This window comes from Phyllostomus hastatus, unplaced genomic scaffold, assembly GCF_019186645.2.
Source record: "Phyllostomus hastatus isolate PE091 unplaced genomic scaffold, TTU_PhHast_1.1 phas_scaffold_501, whole genome shotgun sequence".
Lineage (NCBI taxonomy): Eukaryota > Metazoa > Chordata > Mammalia > Chiroptera > Phyllostomidae > Phyllostomus > Phyllostomus hastatus.
This window is the reverse complement of record NW_025334033.1, coordinates 64,277,908-64,301,966: the sequence shown is the minus strand read 5'-3', so window position 1 is coordinate 64,301,966 and position 24,059 is coordinate 64,277,908. Positions and strand designations below refer to the sequence as shown.

Genomic DNA, 24,059 nt, shown 5'->3' with positions numbered 1-24,059 from the left:
CGGAGGGAAGGGCTGGGTGCTTGGAGAGCTCCCGCAGCTCTCTGGCTGTGCGCTCCCTCCCCGGAAGCGGCTTTGCCACTGCCCAGACTTGGGCTTGTGGTCCGGCTGGGTGTGAGATGGGGTTGAACCGGGCGTGGCTGGCAGCCCCTCCGCCCTCAGCCTTCGCAGACCTGGTTTACCAGTCAGAGTCCCCCGCTGCACCCAGGTGCGTCTGCACACGCCCTCGAGCACAAGCCCTCACGCACACGCCCTCATGCACAGGCCCTCACACACACGCCCTCACGCACACGCCCTCACATGCACACGCCCTCACATGCACACGCCCTCACGCACACGCCCTCACGCGCACACACAGCCACGGGCTGGGGCCTGAGTCGGCACGCGGTGTGGAACCTCTCGCCCTGCTTGAAGAAAGGGGCCCCTGGGCCTCAGGGCTGAGGCGGTCACACTTGGCCCCGGGTCCTGCCCTGGGGGAAACCCGCGCTCCGTGCTCCGTGCCTCGACCCCGAGTGCCGGTCCCCGAGCGCCGGTCCCCGAGCGCGGACCACACCTCCTCCCGGCCGCCCCCGCCGCCCTGCCCCATTTCCCCGGCCGCCTGGGGCCTGGCCCCACCGTGGCCTGCCCACCACCTGGGGAGGTGCCGCCCGCACCCCCGAGGGCTTGTCCCTCCATTTTCTGTGGCGGACAAGAACGTGACTCGTTCCTCTGGAGAGCGGCCCCGGGGGCCGTGGAAAACAAGGTCATATTATCAGCGAAAGCGCAACCGAAACAGAGGGCCTCCCCAGGGGTGGGAGGGACGCCTGAGCTAGCACTTCCCAGCGCGTGACCGTTGGAGCCCCGGCCTCCTGTCTGTCTTTATCAGGACAAAGGGGACTCTCACTGCCACCCAGTAGCCGGCCCCCCACCCCCCGCTGATAGCATGTTCTCCCTCCCCAGGGTTCAGGGTCTGTGAACTCAGCCTCCCCCTCCTCCCCGAGGCTCTCATCCCCTCTCTGGCTGACTCGGCCACAGATCCTGCTTCCTCTGCAAGTGGCCCCAGATGCAGTCGTGGTCTGGTTGTGACCCTGCCGGTGGCCCCCTGCCTGGGGGAGGTGGCGCTGTGCTGTCCCCAGTGTGGTGCTCTCCAGGGCTGTTGCCTCGCCTGGGGCCTGAAATGTGTCCCCAGGGCGGGAGGCCGTGGGAAAGCCGTGTCCGGGCTCCTCCACACCCCCGCTGAGCCTGCTTCCTTCTCGAGAAAGGGTGTCAGTACCAGGACGTGTCACGCGGTGTTGGGACGAGTAAGTGGCACAGTGCACGAGAGGAGCTTCACACGGGGCTCAGGCCCCAGCGCGTGCAGCTCGGCCTCATTTTGATCACGTGACCACCCCGAGCTGTAGGTTCCTCTTCTGTGAACGGGGATGCGGGGCATCCCTGCTCCCCCAGGTGGGCGGGTCGCTGCGAGGAGTTATGTCCGTGGGCGTTGAAGTTCCTAATGTTGGCTGAGTGCTTCCACTGTTGCTCGTGTCCCTGCTGTCCCCCGAGGTAAAGGACTGCGACCCGCAGCCTGCCCCCTGCCCTGGGCATTGGAGGACAGCCCCCCCGGGGCCTCACCCCCTGCTCCCCACACACATGCACCCCGCAGCCCAGGGCAGGCGGTTACCGACAGGAGCACAGGGTGCCTTGTGTCCCTAGTAGTCTTGACACAGAGAGAAGGTCACAGGGAGAGCACAGCAGGGGGACATGGGGACACGCAGCCTAAGGGTTTCAGCACTGCATGGTTTCCCAGGGAGGTCTCGTTGGGTCCCTGGGGTCCGCCCCGCCACCCCTCCCTGGGCACCCAGCCCGCCCTCCGGTGACTGAGGTGACCTCAGGACAACCGCCAGCCTCGGGAGTTCTGGGATAAGCTTTCACGCAGTCTGTTCTGCTGCACGAAGCCGGATATCTGATAAGGCCAGGATGTGTCCTCCTCTGTGGAGAGAACAATCCTTTGGGGAAAAGGGTGACAGGCACTTCCCAGAGGCCCCAGGAAGCGAGGAGGCGGGCGGAGGGCCCAGAGGTGCCGGGGGAGGGCCAGGGGAGAGGCGGGCCCAGGGCTGGCAGGCCTCCCTGCCCCCCGGGCACGAGAGGTTCTCAGTGGTCACTGGAGTCAGTGAGGCAGTGATCATAGAAGTGTCCCCAAGTGGGAGCTGTCCTCTGTGACGGGGGAGGGGAAACGGGGACTGATTTTAGCTGAAGAGGCAGGACACGGCAGGTGTCGGGGCCCCCAGGCACCCCTCCCCGGGCCTGGCCTGCCCCGCCTGCCACACCCTACCACACCCTACAGGAACTCGCCCTACAGGGTGGCCCTGTAGGGTGGTGGCGTCGGGAGCTGTGGCGTTTGACCCTAGCGGCAGCAGCCGGGTGCGGTGGTGAGCGCCCTCAGGGTCCCAGCCCCGCTTTGCTCCTGACCTCTGGGGCTCAGAGGTGGCCTCGCCGCTGTGCCGAATCGAACCCGGCCACCCTCAGAGGTTCGCTGAGTGGGCACCAGCCCGAGCGGATGCTGTCAGGGCAGAGAAGCAGGAGAAGCAGCAGCTTTGCTCGTAGTAGGTCTTCTAATTAGGGAGGTGGCATCTGAGCCTGGCAAAAGTTGTGACTTTCTGTCCCATGTGGGGGCAGGGCCTGGTGGTATGGGGGCCTCCTGGTTGGTGGGGCCAGAGTAAGACCCCGGGGTGTCAGCAAAGAGCACACGTCCCCGCGGAGCCGCGGAGAGGCCGCTGTTTCCCGAGCTTGTCCCGCAAGGCCCTCTCTGCTCTGGGCACTCGAGTCCGTACCCCGTTTGGTCCGAGCAGACCAGTCTCTGGGAAGACGGAGTCTCTTCCCTGTTTTCCAGGGGAGGAAGCCGAGGCCTGCTCGTGCTTCTGCCAAACACGCCTCAGGGGCTTTGGCCGGCAGCTGACGGACCCCTCTGGGCTACGGGCCGGTGACTCAGGGTCACCTGAGGAGGAGGTCACTATCTGGGACAGCCTTCAACACGGCTGGCGCCCCAGGACGAAGCACTGGCTGGCAGATGCCGGGGAGGCAGAGGTGGCACGTCTGGTGGTCCTGGCCCCCTGGGGACAGATCCCGTGACGCTGCCCGGGGTCGCAAGGCCACTCCTCCCGCGGAGGGGACAGTGCACAGTCTGTGCATCATGCATCCATGGCTGGGCGGCAGCCGTGAATCCTCCTTTCTGCCTTGGGAGGTGGGTGCCACTGGGGCAATGAGCCGTCTGCAGGGCCCTTCCTGTGTGCACGGGAGGGAGGCCGCCCCTGCCCGCCTCGCCCCAGGCAGACCCACGACTTTATGGCCCCATCACCAGCCTGGAGCGGAGCTGGACTTTGTACGGCACTGGGTGCGGTGGGGGGAGGGGGCGGCACCAGCCGCTGGGGAAGCCCGAGCGCTGACCCGGCCCGCCGGCTGGTCCCTCGGTGTGTGTGTAGACGGTCCGGGTTTTACAGCGCAGGGCGTGAGGCATGCTGGGTTTCAGAAACACTCATGTTTATTAACCAGACAGTTGTCCGGAGTTGTAGGAAGAACGTGTGTACACGTTATTTTGGGGTTCCTTGTCCCTGGCGCTGTTGACACGTGGGCCGGATCAGTCCATAGCGCGGGGGCCGCCCTGTGGGTAGTGGGATGTTTAGCCACAGCCCGGCCTCTACGCAGTCGATGCCAGTAGCTCTGCCCCCACTGGGACAACCAAGCCCTGTGTGGACGTTGCTGGATGGCCCCGGGGGGAAGCTCGCCCCTCCTTGAGACCCCCCAAATTTCTCCGAGGACAGCAGCTGTGCGAGCTTCAGGGTCTGCCTTGCCGTTTCAGTGTGTGGACAGGGAGGTCTCCCTGGGCGCAGCGCCTGGGGTTTGGGGATTGGCGCGCTGGCCGAGAGGCCCGTGTTCTTGAGGGGCCTTTGCTTCAGTCACACCTGCGTGCGGCAGAGAGGTCACCCTGCTCGGGGGCCCGGACCGCCTGTCTTGAGGGGGAGGGGCGGGGCGATGCTCATGGAACCCAAGTAAACGGAGCAAGAGGGACCACGGTCTGCAGTTACGGTGAGCTCTAGGAAGGGGGAAAACCCAGGCTGGGGAGAAGGGGATTACTTCCCCATTTTTCAGGCGAGGAAACCGAGGCCCGAGGATGTTAAGCCACTTGCCTAGGTTCGCTCAGTCAGAACTCCACCCGTTTTTTTCAGCTTTGCCTCAGAGGGGCTTTGGCTGGCAGCTGGTGGACCCCTGGGTGGTGAGGGCCGGGGGCTCAGGTTCACCTGAGGAGGAGGTCGCCATCCATGGTTGTGAACCAGCTGGGAGGTTCTTGTCCCCTGTCCTGCAGCCGCTCTCCGAGAAGTTGGCTCTTGACCTCAGAGACTAAAAGTCCCGGTGAGCCAGGGGAGCCTGTGGAGCTGGCTGAGGGGACAGCACCTGTCCAGGCTGCTGGGCAGGGTGGGCACAGAGGCCTGAGGGCCCGGAGGACACTGGTGCGGCTGGAGGACAGCGGCCGGGGGGCGTCTGTGAACGAGCGTGCCCCGTGGCCTCGGGGAGGGGAGCGACAGTGGTCTGCAGTGCTGGGAGTCACCGCCAGGGGCGCCTCCGACAGTGGCAGCTCCCTCTGTTCTCGTGCAGCCAGAGGCCGGGGTGGCTGAGTGCGGGGGTGAGGGGCCCAGGTGGCCTCTGACCAGAGCGACCCTTGGCTGTTGCAGAGGTCAGCTGTGCTTCCAGGCAGCGCCTCTCAGGGCAGGCTCCCCGAGCTCTGGCTGTGACGCTTGCACTCCTGTTGAAGCAGGCGGGGGGCCTGTGGGCCTTGGGGGGGTGTCGCAGCTGCCTCTGAGAACCGAGAGTGGGTCTCTGGCTGTGAGGTGGGGCCGGAGCAGGCAGCGCAGGCCCGTTGCCTGGATACTGGGAAGCGATCTGAGGCGGGGGCTGCTCCACGGGCCCACCCGAGCAGGTGTGTGGAGGTGCGTCAGGGTTAAGATGGTGCTTTAGGAGTGAGGGCGCTGCTGCTGAGCTGGAGTCGAACTGGGCTTTTGGGACCTGGGACCAGGCAGCCCCTTTCCGGTGCCCACTTTGCCCAGCTGACCACTGAGACCCCCGCAGCCCCGCCAGCGACCCCTGGGTGGAAATGCCAGGCTGTCCTGGTTTAGCAGCAGCCTGGGAGGAGACGCCTTCTCTCGGCCAGCCCCCGGCCCTGCACGTCCCTTCCCCAGCTCGGGAGGCTGTGTGTGTGTGTGGCCTTGGTCTTTCTCTGTCTGCCCGGGGACCTGAGTGGCGGTGTGGTATTGTAACAGGGCATGTGACATGTGTCAGATGAACAGCCCGATGGGTACCTCGCCAGCCTCCTGTTGATGGGGGGCAGACACGCTGGTCAGTTTGCTGCCAGGATCTGGGGACAGAACGGGAGGCATTGTTGTCGGTGGGGGGCCTGGCACCGGGGAGGGAGAAAGCATTTGCTGTCTCAAGTAACAGAGAGCTGGGCCTCCTTCCCGCCCTCCCTTCTGCAGCGTTCCGGGTCGTGTTCTGGCAGGAGCTGCATTTTTTCCCTGGGCTTGCCGGCCACCTCTGTGAGCGAGAGCACCCCCCTCTCAGGACTGCGGTTTCTCCCAGTCCTGCTCGCGCTCCTTGCCAGATGGCTGAGCAAGGCAGGTGACACCGCAGGTGGTCTCAGAGGATGACCCAGGCAGAGGGATAGTTGGGGGCGGTGTCTGTCTTCACCCTCGGCATGCCTGCAGAGTCACACACCCTGGAGAGCCTGTGGTCCTTCTGGGTGCCCAGGCCCAGCCCTTCCCTACCTGGGCACTCTCTCTGCACCTTATCTGGAAAGGGGTCGCCTTTGTGCCGCTGGTGGTACATGTCCCGTGCAGTTCACACCAGAGGCTGCGACCAGGGTGCCGCGACCTCGCCTCGTCCTTTCAGAACCCCTCTTCTGTGACCCTCCTGCTCACCAGCGGCGATGGGTGGCAGGGTCACCGCTGGGGTCTGCCCCGAGGAAGCTTCCTCTGCCCTCCCCCACCTCTGGCAGCCGGGGTGCATTTTACCCGTCTGCCCGTGGCCTGTGCCTCCGGTGTGGCTCTCCCTGTGTGGTCTCTGTGGCGCCCGGCCATCCCAAGCGGCCTGTTTTGGTCACAGGTGACATGTGCGTGTAGAACAAACTCGAGAGCAGACTCCTCCCGGTCCCCTCTTGGGTCGGCCGTGGGTTCCCGTGGCCTTGAACCTTTTCGGAGGGTCCCGTGTGTGTGCGCAGAGATGGCCTCCCGTTCCCCGCACAGAGCCGTGGTCCCGCGTGCTGCCTCCTGGAGCAGACTCCACGTCGGTCAGGCTTCTCCGCTGCCAGACACGCAGGGCACTTCTCATCACGCCTCTTACAGACTTGCCGGTGCCTGGAAGGCCCTCACGTGTGTCTCTGTGTGCACACACGGGGAACTCGGTGACATGAACACCTAGAAAGGGACACGCGGAGTTCGCGCACCTTGATTTCGGCCGTTGCCCAGTTCCTCTCTGTGGAAGTGGTACCAGTGAGACGACCACTGACTGGGTGCCGGTCCACGCCCCGCCGCTTCGGGAGGCGTTTCCGCTGGCTTCCTCCGGCACCAGCCGCGGGCTGTGGTGCGGTGCCGGGGCCCCAGCGATTGCCCCTTCGTCCTGGGAGGGGCGGTCCGTGCCCAGTGCCCACGGCCTCTCCGGACCTTGGGCCTGCGCCCCTGCTTCTGCCCGGCGCCCGAGTGCCCAGACTCCCCTTTGCCTTTTGTGGGCCCTGTGCCGTGAGGCCCTGACCCCCAGCCCGGGCTCGTGGGGTCAGAGAGGGGGTGTGAGTCCCCTCACACGGGCCCTGCAAAGCCAGGGAGACCATGTCGTGCCGAAGTCTGGCAGCGTCTCGGTCCTTCCCAACCGGGGGAGTCCTGTGCACGAGCCTCTGAGGCCAGCCCTGCGTCCGACACGCTGCTCAGGCCGGGGCCCTTCCACGCTCAGCCCCTGGGCCCTGCACACAGTTGGACGGGCCGCTGCAGAGCTCAGAGCTGACCCCGTCACTCCCCGGCTCAGGACCCGATTGCTTTAGGGTCGAACCCAAACACCGTGGCTGGTCTGCCTCCAGCTGTGTCTCTGCCCTCTGCCTGGAGGTAACCTTCCTGTGAGGCCCGTGTCCACCCTGGGCTCCCTCCCCCGCCTTTGCTTCTGCTGTCCCCTCGGTGGAATGCCTTCCCCCTCGGCCTGCGCCTGTGGCCCTTGGTGGCTCAGTGCCACTGGCCTCCCGAAGAGCCCTCTGTGCGTTCCCCTGTGGCCACACCCCCCGCTCTTTCCCCCTCCCCCCGTCTCTCCCTGCCCAGGAGCCCCCAGGGAGGGTGGGCAGAGGGGGCCGCTCTGCAGATGAGGCTGCGGCGCCCACGCACGCACGCACACTTCTTGGGGGCGCTCTCGCTCGTCCTGCCCTCGGGCGGGAGGCCTCTCCGGAAGACAGACAGGGCCGGCTGAGACCAAGGTGTCCGCGGCGGGGAAGCCTGCTCTCCCAGGAGCGGTTTTAAGGAAGTCAGAGGAGCGGCGGCAGGTGAGGGCCCCCCCCCAGGCCAGGGCTCAGTCTGCGGGACGGCGAGGGCACCCCCGTGCCCACTCGGAAGGCACTGTGGTTTTGCCGGTGAGCAGGTGTCTGTCCCTGACGGGCCCACTGGCTGTCTGTCTGTCTGTTCTGGGGGCGTGGGCCAGATCCTCTGTTACCTCCTGAGAACCGGGGGAGGGGGGAGCAGGAACTGTGCGTGGGCACCTCTCCTCCTGTGTGAGGAGCTGGTTAGCAGGCTGCAGCTGGCGTGGGGGGCACTGTCAGGACGTGAACTGTCTGCAGAGGGGCGCTGCCTGGAGCCTGTGCTGCTGCGGGGTGGGGGGCTGTGCCCTGCTCCAGGCGTCCGCAGGAGGGTTGGCCCGGCCAGGACGGCCCAGCTGCTCGTCCCAGCTGCTCGTCCCAGGTGCTGAGCTGGCCTGCCTCTCGCTGTCTGCTGCGTGGGCCCGGGAGGGATGCGCTCAGAGCCCTTGGGGTGGGCTTGGCCCCGAGAGCCCACGTGTCGCGGGATCGTGAGAACCCTTCCGCACCCGAGATCTCCTCGCCACCCACAGCACCTCCCTGAGATTCGCACGTTTTATACACAAGGGAACAATCTCAGAGATTCACTGCAGTTTCTGTTTCTCGGACAAAGAGTAAGTGGCAGAAGAGGATTTGAACTCGCGCCGTCCTCTGCTTGCATTTTCTGTTAGATGAGGGCGAATCCTCGCATCCCAGCCCCTCGCATTTCCTGTCCATAAATGGAACTGCAGAGGAGGGAGTGCCTCCGATGTCCACCCCAGCCCTCTCATCTGGCTCCGGTTCTCCGCGGGGAAGCCGTGACTCCCCCTCATCCCGCAGAGGGCCTGGCCTGCCTCCCGGGGCCCGTCCTCCTGCGGTGTCCTGCAGGCTCGGGGGCGGGGGGGGGGGAGCTGGCCGGGCATCTGGCTGGCCGCCGCCCCTCTGCCCCCTCCCCAGCCAGTCGGCGCTCTCCCCCTGGCCCTGCCGACCCAGCGCTGTGCACTGTTGCCTTTCCAAACTCTTTCTGGTCTGCCTGCCGCCCGGCTGCCGTGTGGGCCTTTTTGCCCCGAGTGGTGCTGACATGGTGCAGGGCGCCGCCCCCGCCCCCCCCCCCCGCCCCGTTTGTTTGGTGATTCTGAGAGACATGTGAAAAAATGCATGAGGCCGGGGCGCAAGAGATAAGCTGGAAGGCTTGGAAAAACCCCACTTGTGGATTGCGGGTCTATTGGGAAAACTCTTTCTTTGTCCTCCCTGTCCTTGTCCCACAAGGGATCAAGTTCAGGAATAATTCCTCTATGAATGTTGATGCTTTCATCCCGGGTCAAAAGCTTGTTGGCGCCTGCTTGTCAGAGATTTTCCCTTTCCTTCTCACTCCTTCTTTTCGTGAGTTTGGCTTAAGTTCCTGTCTTCATGACTCCGAGCTCCCTCTTTAAAGGTCGCTGTCCCGACGCACGAAAGCGGAACCAGACCGGCAACTGCACAGATGCCCTCTTGGGGGTGGGGGGGTTAGAGGGGGGAGGCAGTGGGAGGGCTGGGGGAGACCTGGCCAGCCCATCGGAGTGAGCATCCGATGCCGCCTCCTGTTCCAGGAGGGCCGTGAGGACACTGGGCATCTACACCCGCACGGGGGCGCCTCTACAGGCGACCACCCATCCTGTCCGGAGCAGCCCCCTGCTTGTGGCCTCGCGGTCTGCCCCACAAACACGGTCCTCGCTCTTCTCCAGCTCAGACTCAGGTCCGAGGTGAGAACCGGAGACCCAGATGCACCCCAGGGCTCGCCCAGGGTGCCACCAGGAGGTGAAAGCAGTGGGAGGAGGCTGGTCTTGTCATGCCTGGTGCCTTCCTCGTCCCTCTGCACCAGCTGCTTCCCGTGTGTCGGGAGCGGGGGTGGCTCGGTGCTCTTGGTGCGCACCCTGGAACGTGAGCTCGCTGGCCAGGATTACGGGTCGGCAGAGCGAAGCCTCGGAGGCTGTGCTCAGCCACCGCGCTGCACGAGACGCGCTGGCACCGCTGTGAAGTTGGTCCAGCGGACGGCCTCGCAACCTGATGACGTTAATGGGATTCCATGCGTACGTGTGAGCCTGGTGTCTCCTGAAGGACGTGTTCTCCTGGCAGCGTAGGCCTGGTTCGGAGGGGCGGGGTCTGGTGCAGGGACGGTGCCCAGGGCAGCTCCCGGCTGGGTGCCCGCAGTGGGGCGGTGCAGGCAGGCGCTCGGGTGAGGCTGTGGGGCCGGAGGAACCAGGCACGGCCCCCTGACCCGAGAAATAAACCTTCCTTGAGGACACCTCACACACGGCTTGTCCTGGAGGCCCCTATGGGCGGCAGATGTGGGCTCGCTTGCGTCAGCTGCCGGCTCGTTCCGTCAGACCAGGGCAGCGGCCAGCGCTGAGCTGACTTGCCTTCGGTCACGTCCCCCCGGGAGGAGGTGGAGGGAGCTGTGAAGGTGGCTTCTGCCCGTCCTTCAGACCTCCAGAAGGCCTTCGGGGAGAGGGCCTCCTAAAGGTCCCTGGACCCTCCCTGAAGGGAGCGTGTCTCCCGTGGAGTTCCGGGGTGGGGATGGGGCGCAGGCCTCCCCACATGTGCGCTCTGGCCACCCTCGAGGGACGGAGACTTTTTTGAAACACTCAGAGAAAAAGTCACTAATGAACCCATAACCAGATCCTCTGGTATGATGCACCGGGGAGCAGATTTCAGAGGAAGAGATAGGAATCGCTGGCTTTTAGGTCTGAGAGCTCTTAAAAATGATTACTGGGGACCAAATTAGGTTCTCTGAAAAGAAGAGCAATTGTACACGGAGCTTTGTTTTGCTGCTAAGGTTACCAGAGAAGAAGCCGTGTGGCTTTTCCTCCTTGCCTTTGCCGACCTCCCAGGCTGACCGTATAGACGGGGCGGGGGGGGGCAGGCGCACTAAGCCGGGACGTCCATTCCTCGGGGTGGCCCTTACGCAGTAGCAGGGACTGGGGGGTCTTTAAGTAGTAGGAATGTCTCCTCCCACTGTTAAGGGGGCTAGACGTCTGAAACCAAGCTGCTTGCAGGGTGGGGGTCCTTCGGAGGCCCTCAGACACCATCTGTGCCTCTGCCAGCATCTGGCGGTGGCCAGCCGTCCCTGCCTGTCCCTTCCTGTCCCTGCCTCGCAGCTGCACGGCTTCCCACGCCGTCTTCCCGCGGCCGTCTCCCTGCGTGTCTGTGCCCAAGTTCCCCTGGTCTCAGAGCCACCAGTCAGCGGATTAGCACCCGTCCTAGTCCAGTAGGGAGTCATCTGAGCCTAACTGCACATCTGAAGATGCTATTTCCAAATAAGGTCACGTTCACAGGGACCCGGTTTAGGACAGAACAGATCTGTTGGGGGTTTGGGGGCGTGGGCACACTTCAGCCCACAGGCACAGCAGCTGCCAGACGGCCCGCCTCGCGCCCAGTCTTCTCTCTGGTTTCTCCAGCGTTCCACGTCTTCATCCTTAGAACTGCTGGGTTTTAGAGCCAGAGAGGTGGTCGCATTCACTGCGTCTGACTGGCAGGCCTGCCCCCACCCCCCCGATGCGGCCCGGGGCTCCTGCCCTCTGGAGGTGACGGGCGGCAGAGCCAGGGCCCCCGGGTTCTTTTCCTGGAAACATTCTGTGCTTCCTTTTTTTGAATTCTGCTGCAGGTAGTAGTTTCTGGTTCCCCTTGTGCATTAGTGTTCTTCCCCAGGAAGAATGCAGCTTCATTAAAGACCAGCTTTGTGCTGGTTCCTCCATTTTTCCCCCACAAGTCTACCACGGAGCTAGTAGGTGATAAAGAAGCACTTACTGGCTTGGGCACTCGAGGGCCAGGCGGTGGCCTGGGGCAGGGGTCTCGTTGCCAGGCCTTCCTGCAGACCTTCCCACGAATCCTGGCATTTAGTCCCCGCTGGCCCCGCTGCCGAGTCCTTCCCGGGCAGGGTGCAGTCCCACGGGGAGCAGGGCTGGTTTCAGGTGCGGCTTTCCCCAGGGGTCACGCGGGCCGACCGGAACCTCGTCGCTCTGCCTCTCTTGGCTCTGTTTCCTCACTCGGGGCCCCATCAGGCCTGTCCCTCAGACCCAAAGGTGACTGCCCCCAGCCACCCGCTGCTGCGCATCCTCTTCTCAGTGAGGACAGCTCTTTTCCCAGGAGTCTCAGCAAGAGCCCTGAGCCACCTGCCTCTGATTGGGCCGACTCGGGTCACAGGTCCTCTCCTGAGCACTCAGTGGCCCTGGGTGGCAGAATGCCCCGATTGGTCTAACCAAAGTCATGTGATCTGTGGGGCTGAGTGGTTGGGGGCCCCAGACAGGAGTGAGGGCTGGGGTGGGGGGCGGGGCTAGGGAGAAGAGGGTCAGGTGAGGTGGGTCAGGAGGGATGGGGTCCTGCCTGTCACCCGCCTTCCAGCGGCAGCCCCCTCTCTGACCAGAAGGGGTGTGTTTTCCTTCCAGGAGTACATCGACGCCCACCCTGAGACCATTGTCCTGGACCCCCTGCCTGCCATCAGGACCTTGCTCGACCGCTCCAAGTCCTACGAGCTCATCCGGAAGATCGAGGCCTACATGCAAGGTATGGACGCAGGTGGCTCTGCGCCCGTGGCAGGTGGCCCGCCGTGGGGGTCAGTGGGCGGTCATCGCCTGGGGCAGGAGGAGGGAGCGCTGGTCGTTTGAAGCACTTCGGGACAGGAAGCAGTTGACCTCCAGGGGCCACATGTTCTGGGGAGGGCCCTTCCTTCTCCCTCTGGGGCCAGCAGGGCTGGGAAATAAAAGCCCCAGGGTGCTCTTAGGGAGAGTGTCCCCGCCACCTCAGGACGGTTCTGTCTGTTGTCGTGAGGCCCCGGAGTGGCATCGGAGTGTCTCGGCGACACGGCGGCTGGAGAGAGAAGTGTATGTGGAGGAGCTCAGCGGCGGGCGGGCGGGTGGGCGCCGCTGTGTACCCGGGTGAAGGAGACAAGCAGAAGTTAAAGGGCCTTTACTCATAAATGCATGGAGACGTGTAGCGTGGCGGCTGGAGCTCATGGGGCATATACCGTGTTCTCGTGGCGGGAGCCCCACTCTTCGCTGCAGGGGCTTCTGCTGCAGCTGCAGCCTCTGTCCCCGGGGGCTCACCCCCCCCCACCTCCGGGCAGGGCAGCTCAGCGGCCTTTCCACGGTGTCTGCTTATGGTTTTGGAGAGATTCACGTTAACAGTAACCCTGGGTCCCTTTGCCTGGTCAAGCACTCCCCGCCGAGAGCCCTTGTTTAGTGTTAGGGGAGAGGCTTTGCCTGCGCGCTGGGGCTTCGTGGAGGTTCATCTCAGGGGTGGGAACGGCAGCCCCTGCCCCACCATCCAGACCGTGAGTGTGGCCGCGCACGCTGCCTGCAACCCCGGCCCGGGCGGCGACTCGGCCCCGGCGCCGTTCCGTGTGATGGCGGGACCGGTGGGCGGCTGGGCTCGCAGGACCGTCCTGGGATACTGAGAGCGGCGTCCACTGGGGGTGCGCCAAGCGCCTGGTGTTGGGTGGGGCCTCCTCCTCCTGTTCTGTCTTCCTGTGCTCGTAAAAGGGGTGCCGTCCCCTCCCTAACTTTGTGGACAGGCGCCGGAGGCCCGGCGAGGTTAGCGGACACAGCGACGTCCCACAGCCTGTGAGAGCCAGCCAGCGCTCGGCCAGGTCTCCAGCCTCCTAACCCCTGAGCTTGACTTGCACGCCCGGGGCCAAAGCGCCCCGGGTCTAGCGAGCACCTGGCATAGGTGCAGCCACAGGCCAGGCGAAGAGCATTGGTGAGTTCTCGTCTCTTCAAGGAGCGAGCCCTGAGGAAGACCTGGGGGAGCCTGACCTGGCTGTTCCACAGGGCGTCTCGAGGCTTGTTCCCTGGGTGCCTGGCATCCGTCAGGCGGGGCAGAGCACAGACCCGACCACCAGAGGGTGGGGGGCAAGTGGGCGGGCTTCTCGAGCACACCAGCATCCCTTCCTCCCTGGGGTGGTCAGTGACGAGGTCAACTCCCCTCTCCCCTCTGTGTTCCTCCCCCGGGTCCGTCTGGGGTCCCCGGGCGACGAGGAAGTGCTGGAGTGATGCTCTGGCTGAGTGCCGGTTCTGGGGCGGAAACCTGTCTCTTCCCGGGACGTGGGTGTTGGGCACCAACCGTGCAGAGGGACGGGAGATCCTGTTAAAGGGCTGTAGTCCCGACGAGTGAGGAGGTGCAGGTCACGGCCGTGGCCCTTGTCCTCCGCGCACCCGTGGGCAGAGTGGCGGTGCGATGGGGCAAGGGCGGCACCCGAGGCGGGCTTTCCCAGAGCCGGGGGCACGGGCTTCTGCAGGGGACGGACCGAGGCCGTGCCCGAGGCTGGGCCTTTGCCGCTCTGTGCTCCTGGCCAGGTCCCGGCCGGTTTTCCGTAAGACATAGGCAGTAAGCGGTTAGTCCATGGCCTCGGGGGTCGGAGTAACTGGGTTCATGTCTGACAGACACTCAGACGGGTCCCAGCCCGCTGGGGCCCCCCAGGAATGGCAGCTGCTGTTGCCGCTCCCTCACAACGGGAGGGGTGAGGCAGCTGGACTGGGTCTTGGAGTCCGTCTTGGTTTTAGGGGCAGTCAGGGCCGGGGATCAAGGGCGAGCCTGGGCTTGGAGTACAGGCGTGCGCCGTCGGGGGAGCGGGGCCGCGGTGGGCTGGACTACAGCGTGCACGGGACGTGGGGCCGTTCCTGGTGGACAGTGGTGAGGGAGTGACAGCCTGCGCCTCCCCGACGGGGCAGGAGTGTGGTCAGAGCCAGGGGAGAGCTGAAGCGTGGGGTGCTGGCGAGGGACTTGCAGAACACTGGGTCAGGGTGGGGGTTCAGAACACCTCACGCGGTTGTGGGGGACTTTATTTGTAGGCAGCTGTTGAAGGCATGCGAGCTGGTGAGTGACAGATGAGAGGGCATCTCAGACACATGCAGGCAGGGCCTGGAGACAGGTCGAACGCCCACGACCTGTGTCCTGTTGTGGGGGCGCCACACACCCAGCCACAGGCTTGAGCGACTGGTGACCGGCTCCCAGTGGGCCGAGAATCAGGCCCCGCTCTGCCGGGTCCAAGCAGCCTCAAACTCAGGCGTCCTCAGCTTCGGAGCTGCCTGCAGGGGGACTCCACCCCCGGCCCAGCAGGAGCTTGTGGACGGAACCCTAAAGACCGGCTTGGTCTGAGGCCAGCAGGAATTGTGTGGGTGGGTGGGCCGTGACCGCTGCACCCTGCGTTTTCCTTATCGCGCACACCACGCGGGGCCAGTATTCTTCCAGGAGGGCGGTCAGAGGCTGGGACTTCCTAGAGCCTTTTCCTGGGGCCGTTCACGGGGAGGCCTGCCCGCCCCGACCCCAGAGAGGCCGGCTCCTCCTCTGTGCAGGCGAGAACCTTCCGTGGGAAGCGCACCCCTGGCGCCCCTCCACCCCGCTCCTGCTGCTCCTGGAGGGGCGTGGCCCGTTAGGGGTGCTGCTGACGGCCACAGCCACCCCTTCAGATTCCCCAGGCAGTCACAGCGCTCCGAGTGTCCCGCGTTGGTGCTGGGAGCAGAGGCCTCGCAGAGCCCGCCAGCCCTCCTGCTGAAGCAGCTCGCCCTGTCCTCGGGGGCTTGGGCAGCTGCGGAGCAGACGGGGCAGGTGGGCGGCTGCCCTGAGTGGGGTGGGCAGGGGCCGAGGCCTGGGGGGGCAGCCCTTCCGCGCAGAGCAGCAGAGCGCTTGGGCGGGGTTCACGCCCAGCGGCCAGCTTTCTTTCTGCAGAGCATCCGCACTGGCAGGAGGTGGGCCTGCTGCCTGGAGCGCCCAGCCGCACCTGTCAGAGGCCCTGCGGCCTCGGGGTGGCCGGTGCCATCTCGTTGCACGTTTCCTGGCTCCAGGTCTGCGGGGGGAGCAGGCCCTTCCTCCGCCCCAGGCCTGCCGGCCTCGGGCCCGCCCGTCCGGTTAATGCTCAGGGTGCTGCAGCGGCAGGAGCCTGCCGTCGGGGTGGCTTCAGCGAGGTGGAGCTTCCTCCCCTCCCCCGGGCAAGCCCAGAGGAAGGTCGCCTGGGGCCGTGCGGGGCAGCAGGGATGGGGCTTCTCCGGGCCCCTGTGGGGCGGGGTGGCCCCCGCTCATCCAAGGCGGTGCTCAGACTCCCGCCATCCCACCCTCGGTCCGGACGTCAGGGTGGGGACGGGGACTAGGGAAAGGGGAGCAGCGGGAAGCAGCCCTGGTTCTCCTCAGGGAAGGTCTGGAAGCTGCATGGTGCTCTGCTCACACGTCGCTGGCCAGACCCTGAGTCAGGTGCTGGGCTACAAGGCAGTGGGGGCGTGTGGCCTTGATTCCGGGCAGCGGTGTGCCCAGCTGAAGTTGAGGAGCTTTGCTACCGTGGAGGAAGGGGGAGAACGAGCGTTGGGGTCAACCGGCAGTGTGTGTGCCACCTTCTGAGGGGTTCGTGGGTGCTCGCTCAGAATGACCTTTCCCCTTCTGCTGGCCGGGGGGTGTGGCCCCGCCTGTGGCCTCGGCACTGAGTCCTTCCACAAAGCAGCTGGAAACAGCACGAGGCCACAGGCTTGCAGAGGGACTCCCTGCGGAGTGCTGCCCGGGTTTCTGTGACAGACCCCACCCGCACCCCCAGCCCGAGGCATGGGCACACCAAACCTGGCCCGCTGTCCGATCAAGGGCAGGGCCTCGGGGAAGGCAAACACTGGCGGGGGTGGGCCTGAGGGCGGGGGGCAGGGAGCCTCGCCATCGAGGCGGGATTGCCGGGCGCACACCTTTGCAGGGTTTTTCCCCACGTGGCCCCCTCTTTGCCACGTGGGCCTGGGACTTCGAGATGGAATCCCCAAGACCAAAGCATGGCTCTGCCACCCCAAAGCAAGCAATTCCCGGCCCGGCTGTAGCCAGCTGCTGAGCCGACTTGTGAGAAAGCACTTGGGCTGTGATTGGATGACACGGTTGTCCCCTGGGACCTGGGGGCGGCGGCCGGGGAAGTGTCTCAGACCACAGGGCACAGGGCTCAAGAGGCCCTTTCGAGCTGTGGGTGACACAGCCGATGACAGCTGTGGGTGAGGGCTGGCTTTCCCAGCCCCCTTTCCCCGGAGCCTCCCACGCACGGGCTCTGGAGGTGACAGATGGGCATCGGATGCCAGGCCTCTCCGGGGAGGGCTGTGCACAGCCCAGACTGAGCGGGGAGCTGCCTGAGGTTTCACGGGAATTTAATCAGGGCTCATCTTGGGGGCTGGACTGCAGTGGAGCAATCTAGGCACCAAGTGAAGAGAAAATAACATTCCTTTCGGCCTGGGAGAAACAATTCCCCTCGGAGCATCTGCCGTGGGGGTGGGGAGGGCTGCCGGGTGCCGGCTGTGGTGAGTTGGGGGCCTTCCCACTCAGAGGTGGGGGTCGGCACTCCTGCCCACCCTTGGTGAGCTGCAGGGGGCTCTGGGGGTGGGGGAGAGGCGAGGGCAGGGTGGGGGGCTCCGAGTCGAGGCCTGGGCGCACACCCACCCGTGTCCTCTGCATGGTGTGGCCCGGGCTGGTCACCACTGCTCTCTGAGTCTGCTTCGTCAGCGCGTGCAGGCGGTCATTGTTAGAACTCCTTTCTGCGTATCAGCTGATTTCACTCTCACGGTGGCCCTGTGGGAAAGGTTCTGCTGTCACCCCGTGGCCGGGAGGACACTCAAGTGCATTGAGCTTAGGTTGGCTGAGGCCACAGAGCTGTTGGGCGTGCCGAGCGGGGATTTGAAGCCACACTGCTGGCTGTGCGCTTAGCCAGCGGTTCCTGAATGCGGCTCCCAGGCAGGGTGTGGGGGGACCTGAGGCCTTGGGGGACAGATACAGTGGGTACAGTTGTGGGCCCTTCTGCCTGGGGCGAGGGATGCCCAGGGCCTCCTGGTGCCTTCCGCACTGGCACCGGGCACCGCTCCCGGGCGCCCTCTGGTGTCCAGGCAGTGGCACTGACCAGAGGAGGTCCCTGGTGTCCACTGGACACTTGGCAGCTCTGCCTCGAATGGTCACCGTGTTTCTGCCCCGCATGGTTATGGAGGAAGCAGAGACCCTGCCTGTTCTTTCTGAGGGCAGCAACACACATGGCGGGGAGGACAGGGCCTTGGTGCCTGCAGGCCTGGGCTCGAGTCCCAGTCCCGGCTGGGGCCTGGGCTGTCACCGCCCCCACCCCCGAATTGTCTGCTCGCCGTGGGACGAGGCGGTCACTGCCTCCGGGGGGAAGGTGTGCGGAAGGCCGGGTCCCACCCACTGCAGCGCGGGCGGCCCCAGCGGGGTGCGGTCGGCTCCCTCTCCGTGGTCCTGCCGGGAGCCTGGTGTTGGGGGGGAGGTGTGTGGTGGGGGCTGGTGGGCAGAGTCGAGGAGGACGGAGACGGTGGGCTGTCCGTCCCCGAGGACTGCTGCTCCCCACTCCGGGCCGGCGTCTGGCCTTGGTTTTGCGAAGGAGGCTGGAGCTGCGGGTCAGCCCGCTGGGGCGGTTCTCCCCGCCAGCCCAGCGGGTCAGCTGGGGAGCTGGCCCTGGTGATGCCTGCCTGCCTGCCCTGCCCACGAGGCGAGGCTGAGGGGGCTGTGCCCCACCAGGAGGCCTGGTGGCAGGGAGGACAGGGCTGCAGGCCAGGTCAGGCTCCTGGAACAGGTGGCCCTGGAGGGGGTGCAGGGCCCATGAGGTGACCTGGAGGGGGGGCGTGCCTTGGGGTGGGTGCTTGGCTCCCGGTCTCTCTGCCAGACTTCTGGGCGCGCGGGAGAAACCAGTCCTCAGTTTCACGTGGGCCGCTTGCAGCCACCCAGACCCCACGTTCGGGGCAGGTGGAGGGTCCGCAGAGGAGGACCGTGTGGGGCTCCACGGTGAATGGCCCCCACCCCGGAGCAGGCAAGGCGCCAGCTGCGATGGAGCTTCTCAGCCTTGGCGACGGACAGGGAAGAACGCACGTGTGCAAGAGTCCGTGGGGTAGCGGAGCACGTAGCCACTCCCACGGCGCTGGTTTTGGGTCCCCTCCCTCCCTCCCTCCCTCTCAGGGCTCCTGGGAGAGGCCGCCCCACCCAGCACACTTGGGGGATCCCTGGGCTGCAGGCCTCCCGCAGGCCGCCCACCTCCGGGGCCCGCAGTGCCCCGATCGCCGGCGATTCAGACGGGTTAACCTCGGGGCCTCACCTCCCCCGAGGCAGCCGCCCCTCACAGCGTGGGATCCGACCTCTGGACTCGTCTCGTGCACAAACACGCACGCTGGTGCTGTGGAAATAAACAGAAACAGGGCCACGGCACGTGTGTTCTCATAGTAGTTTTTTCTCACGTGGTGACGCCTCTCCCTGTCAGCCCAGGATGCCGCCGCCGGAGGTCAGGGGTGCCCGTCCCCTCCGAGGCAATGCCGCTCAGCGTGCGGACGGCGGCCTCGCCCCTCGCTTGCTCACGCTGGGCTTGTGGGGTCGCTCCGGTTGGACTGGGGTTTTTGAAAAAACAAACCGGGCTGCCGTAAATATAGATCTCTGCGTGTTTCTGCAGAATGAATCCCGAGGAGTGGAATTTCTCGGTCAGAGGTCATTGCAAACACCCCCCGCGTAGGCAGACTGTGCTCGGTGGTTCTCCGGAAGGTCTGCACAGGCCAGGGAATCGGCGCCCACCTCTACCTGCTTTTCTCCCGTTACTGGCAGAATCGAGCATCTCTCCCTGGGCTGATCAGCCTTGTATATCTCAGCGTGGGGGTCTTCCCGTGTCCTTGGCCCCGGGTTCCCTTGCGTTGCCGGTCGTCTTCGTGCTGACGGCATGGGAGCCCTCTCTGTGTGAGGGACACTGCCCACTGTTTCAGGACAGGAGCGGCTTCGTCGATGAAGTTCCATCTCGGCGCGGGGGCCAAGCTCACGCTTTCTGCTCTGCTTTTAGAATACGTACTGCCAGAGAGAGCCCTTCAAATACTATTTTTAAAATGTCTTGAAAACCAAAAAGGCTGCTGCGTTTGGGAGTCGGAGCTGAGCGGGGGTGGCCAGCACCCGCGGGGGGAAGGGGCCGTAAATCACCGGGAACAGCTGCCGCGGAGCCGACGCTCGGTCCAGCCGCCCCAGCAGCCGTCTCCACACGCCGGGGCAGGGCTCCGGGACACCTGCCCGGGCCCGGCCGGCTCCTCTGCTCCAGCACCCCGGGTGCGACAGCGCTCTGTCCCCTCGAGGGGACGGAGGTCACCGGCTGAGTCGGACGGGAGGAGAACTGCACACCGGCTGACCAGGCCGTGTCAGACCGGGAGTGTCAGCGGGGTTAGGATGGGGCAGGCACGGCAGGGGCAGAGTCTTGGGGCCGTCTTAGGGTTCTGCCGATCCAACTAAGCACACCGGATAGTTTTTCCTTGCACATTTCTGTGTTGACTTTAATTGATCTGAAGTGTCTCTGTCCGTGTGACCAGTTCTGGGCATCTTGGGGCGTGGAGCCCCTGCCCACACCTCCTGGGTGACAGGTCTTGCCATATCGGCCCTCATTCCCCTTGCTGCAGCCACGCCAGGCCTCTAAGGCAGCCCCCTCTTGACCCTTGATCTTTGTCCTTGGTTTCCTCTTCCCGGACCATCCTCACCATCTCCAGCTTTGGGAGTTGGCTCAGGCTGCCTCCTCCAGGCAGTCCCCCTTGTTGCACACTTCCTTCCCTGTGTGGGCCTCAGTGCCCCCCTCTCAGTTCCCACAGGCCCTGCTGCCCTTGGTCACAGCACCACCCCGTTTGGTCACACCTGCTCACTCCTTTCTTCCCCACCTGACCGAAGGCCCTAAGGACAGGAAGTGTGTCTTTGGGGACCTTGAATCCCCAGGGCAGTGCCCAGGACATAGCAGTGTTCAATGAATGTGCAAACGAAAAGGTGTTTTCAGCAATCAGGTACATAAGCTGACACCCTGGGGAGGCCTCTGAGGCAATAAGGGCTGACCTGTGGCAGGTGGGCTGATGGGCTTGGGGTTCAGAGGAGGGGGTGTTCCTGGCCCTCTGGTAATGCACCGTGGAGGAGGTGACGTCTGAAGGGGGTGTGAAATGGGGTGCACTGGAGAAGGGGGGCCGCAGTTCCGGAGGGCGACAGGTGTTCGGGACTCACGGGCTACCTGTCCTGCTGGCCGGTCCCCACTGAGTCCCAGGGCCCCACGTGCTGGTTTGGGCTGAGTGTGCAGCTGGAGGCTGGGAGGCCGCTGCCCGGCTCGGGGAGAGACCCTGAGGGCCTGGGGAGGTGAGGGTGACGGCAGTGGGCTGGGGTAGAGGGGACGGGGCCCAGAAAGATTGGAGGGGTGGTACTGACGGGCCTTGGTGACAGGCATCATGTCGGGGGTAGATGGTGGGGAGGGAAGGAGAGGGAGATGCAGTACCAGCCACAGCCGAGGTGCCCGTGAGCCAGGACGGCCGGGCAGGGCAGGGCAGTGGGCGCGGGCGAGCGGATGTCTCCATGGTCGGGGGCAGAGGCCGGGGTGGAGGGGCTCATAGTCAGCCAGCGCCAGCAAGCCTCCCAGACTCTGGGCTTTAGCAACGAGGAAACCGTTTCAGGGGCCGAGGTGTGAAGGGAGGAAGGCTTCCTGGGGACAGGTGCAGCAGGGGCCAAGGCCAGGCAGGTACGAGAGAACGAGTCAGCAGCAGGAACAGAGAACGGTCCCTTCCGGGGTGAGCCTGACCGGTGCTGGGCGCAGGGCCGGGGTCAGGCCCTCTCACTGGTCCTGCTGCCACCCTGGGGAGTCCGGGGCCCAGTCTGAGCCCCCTCCCTCACCCTGCCCTCACGCTTTTGGAGAAGATGGAGTTCCCACCCTGCCGGCTCAGCCTGGGCCCAACGCAGTCTCTGGCTCCGTGTCTCTGGCCCCGCTGGGTCTCGAGATCCCAGACCCAACCTCAGGTTCTGAGCACGGGGTGTTTCTCAAAGTCGTGCACTCTGCCACCAGGTGAGTGATGACCCTCTGGGGTGGCTCGGATGTTTGCTGCTGGTCCCTGAGCCTGAGTTCTGTCCTGGCGCACGGCTGCCTCCTCCGTCTCCCTCCTCCTTGCTTGATGCCGGGAGCAGTGTCTGGGCAGGAAGAAGCACTCTTCCTCCCTCCCGTGTCCACGCAGAGCAGCTGGGCTCTCAGAGATGACCCTGGACTTCTTGAAATGGTGGGGCTTCGAATAGTGATACGGAGGGAGCGGTGGGACCTGCGCCTGGTACCTGCTCCGGGCCGGTTCCTGTATCAACGCGTTTGACCCTCCTGCCCGGCAGGCCTGCTCTTCTCCCGTCTTACAGATCAGTGGACTGAGGCACACACGGAGAGGTGAAGTGACTTTCTCAAGGTCACACACGCCCAGGCAGTCCGTAGTGGCCTACCAGGGGCTAGGAGGGGGGAGGGGGAGGACCTGCTTCTCCTGGGACGGACACAGAACCCTGGCAGGTTTCCTCGAGGTTTCCATGAGTCTGGCTCCCCTGGCCCTGGGCCCTACCTCCCCAGGGTGTGCCGGCTTGCAGGGGCCAGCCACGAAGCTTCACGTCTTAAACAAAACGGAGCTTGCTGTTTCAGTCTGATCCCGCCGGGGCTGGGTATGGGCGTGAAGATCCCTGCGACCTGTCATTCCATCGTTTTCACCTTCTGAAGCCCGACTACCCTCCCCCCCCCACCAGATCCACCCCCCCAGCCTCCAGGGGCCCTCGGGCTACAGGGAGACATGCGTCACCTGCTGTGAAGGGAATGCAGCATGACTGGAAGGAGGCATTAGGGGACAGGTGGGGACAGAGCAAGGGACAATTTTCAGTGTAACTGGGGGAGTTAGCAACTAAGGTCCGCTATTCTCACATATCTGAAGGGGGCCAAGGAAGGGTGGAGGGAGACCTGGGCAGGGAGGGTCTCCCCGGAGAGCCCCCCGCCACCCCCGAGAGAGAGGGTGAGGGTGGAGCACCGCGCGGGGCCGGCGTGCGGTGTGCTGGGATGGGCTGCGGGGCCCCTCCCTGGCCAGGTCAGCGGCTGGGGAGTGGACCGGGCAGTGGGCACAGGGAGTCTCCGGGAGGACAGGGGCCGCCCCCAGCTGTCCCAGGCCTGGCCGTAGGTTGGAGACCGGCTCCATTTCCTCTCCTCCATGGGCCTGCCGCCCAGGTCCTTCCTGGCCTCGTCCTCCTGGCCCAGGCCGGTGCCTGCGTTCCCTCTTGTCCTCGATAATTCTGACCGACTGGGCGGCTGCCGTGTCATGACCCAGAAAGCTGCTGGGGAAGCTGCTGAAACTTGGTTCACCCAGAACACACAGGAGGTCTTCTCCTGCCTCGGATTCACGAGCACATGGCTCCTGCCTCCAGCAGTGTAACAGCAGAGGGAAGGTGACTTCGGACAATCAGACGCTGAGTCACTGGGACCTGTGATTGGTGGGCCGGGCTCTCCAAGTTTTGTTCCCTCAAGTCTGCAGGCAGTCACAGGGCTGTGCCAGGCCAACAGCGCCCCACAGTGGCCAGCCGGGAAGTTGCGGGCCCCCTTCCTTTCCCGGTGCTGGTTGGTTGCACAGCTCCACGCTTCCCCCTCTCCTCTTGCTTCCGGTGCTCACGGCTCACTTCCGTTTCATCCCACACGTGACACATGTGACGGTTCTCCTGAGGCCCGCCTCCTCTGAGCAGTGCGGGACCAGGGGCCAGGCCAGCCCTGACCCCAAGGAATGGACTGTCTGGTTACTGACTCGGGACCCAAGGGTGGAGGTGGTAATAGGGTACAGGAGCGGGCCCGCCAAATAAGGCAGCGGCGTGCGAGAAAGGAGGTGCTGGGACCGATGGGGCTGCTGGTAGCAGGGGCCTGGCCCGCTGCCATTGGGAGGGGCAGTGCCGTGAGACAGCTGTCCTCGGGGACTCCAGGGAGCTCGGGGACGCAGGGGCGAGTGGGTTGTCGCCGTGGGGGAGGGGAGTCCCAGAGGTGCGTGTGGTGGCTGGAGAGGAGACCCCTCCACGCAGAGGCCGTGTGAGGCTGGGCATGACCTTGGGCGCTGCAGTCCGAGAGGAGCTGGGAAGTGTGTGAGTCTGCTGGGGCCGCCGTGACAGAGCGCCACGGACTGGTGGCTTGAACGACAGACGCCCACGTTCTCGCCCTTGTGGAGGCTGGCAGTCCAAGGTCAAGGCAGGGCTTGTTGCTTCTAAGGCCTCTTTGCCTGGCTGGTAAGTGGTTGTCCCCTCCCTGTGTCTTGTCATGGTTGCTCCTGTGAACATACATATCGGTGGTCTCATCTCTTCTCATGAGGACCTTGCTCGGACTGGGTCCTAGGCATTCGGGTCCACTCTAAAGCACGCAATGTAGTCACCACTTTAAAGGGCCCTGTCTCCAACCACAGTCACATCGTGAGGGGGCCGGGGCTTGGGGCTTCAGCGCATGAATCTGGGGGGGACATAGCGCAGCTCGTAACAGGAAGGCAATCCGGTCGGGCCACAGAGGCCTGGGAAAGCTTTCACCCGAGTGTCCGTGGGCAGGTCTTGAACGGAGCAGCCTCACCGTACAGGTGGTCTGGGTCCTGCAGCTGTGCGTGGTCGGGGTCAGGTGGTGGGCGAGGTGGGCAGGACACCAGGCCCCTGGTGGCTTGTGGGGAGATGACAGTTACGGGGTGCGGGTTCCAGAGGGGCATGTTTGCTCCAACTCCAGGAACACGGAGTAGGGCCGCTGGGAGGAAGCCCC

General features: G+C 65.0%; 1 protein-coding gene across 2 annotated transcripts in view; it reads left to right on the top strand.

The window, feature by feature from the left end:
- The window catches only part of ITPK1 (inositol-tetrakisphosphate 1-kinase), a 123,230-nt gene that overhangs the window by 74,658 nt on the left and 24,513 nt on the right, over window positions 1-24,059 (top strand). For both annotated transcript variants that reach the window (XM_045823252.1, XM_045823253.1), the window contains one exon: window positions 11,953-12,070. In XM_045823252.1, the coding sequence (XP_045679208.1) occupies window positions 11,953-12,070 (118 nt within the window). The remainder of the gene's footprint in view (window positions 1-11,952; window positions 12,071-24,059) is intronic.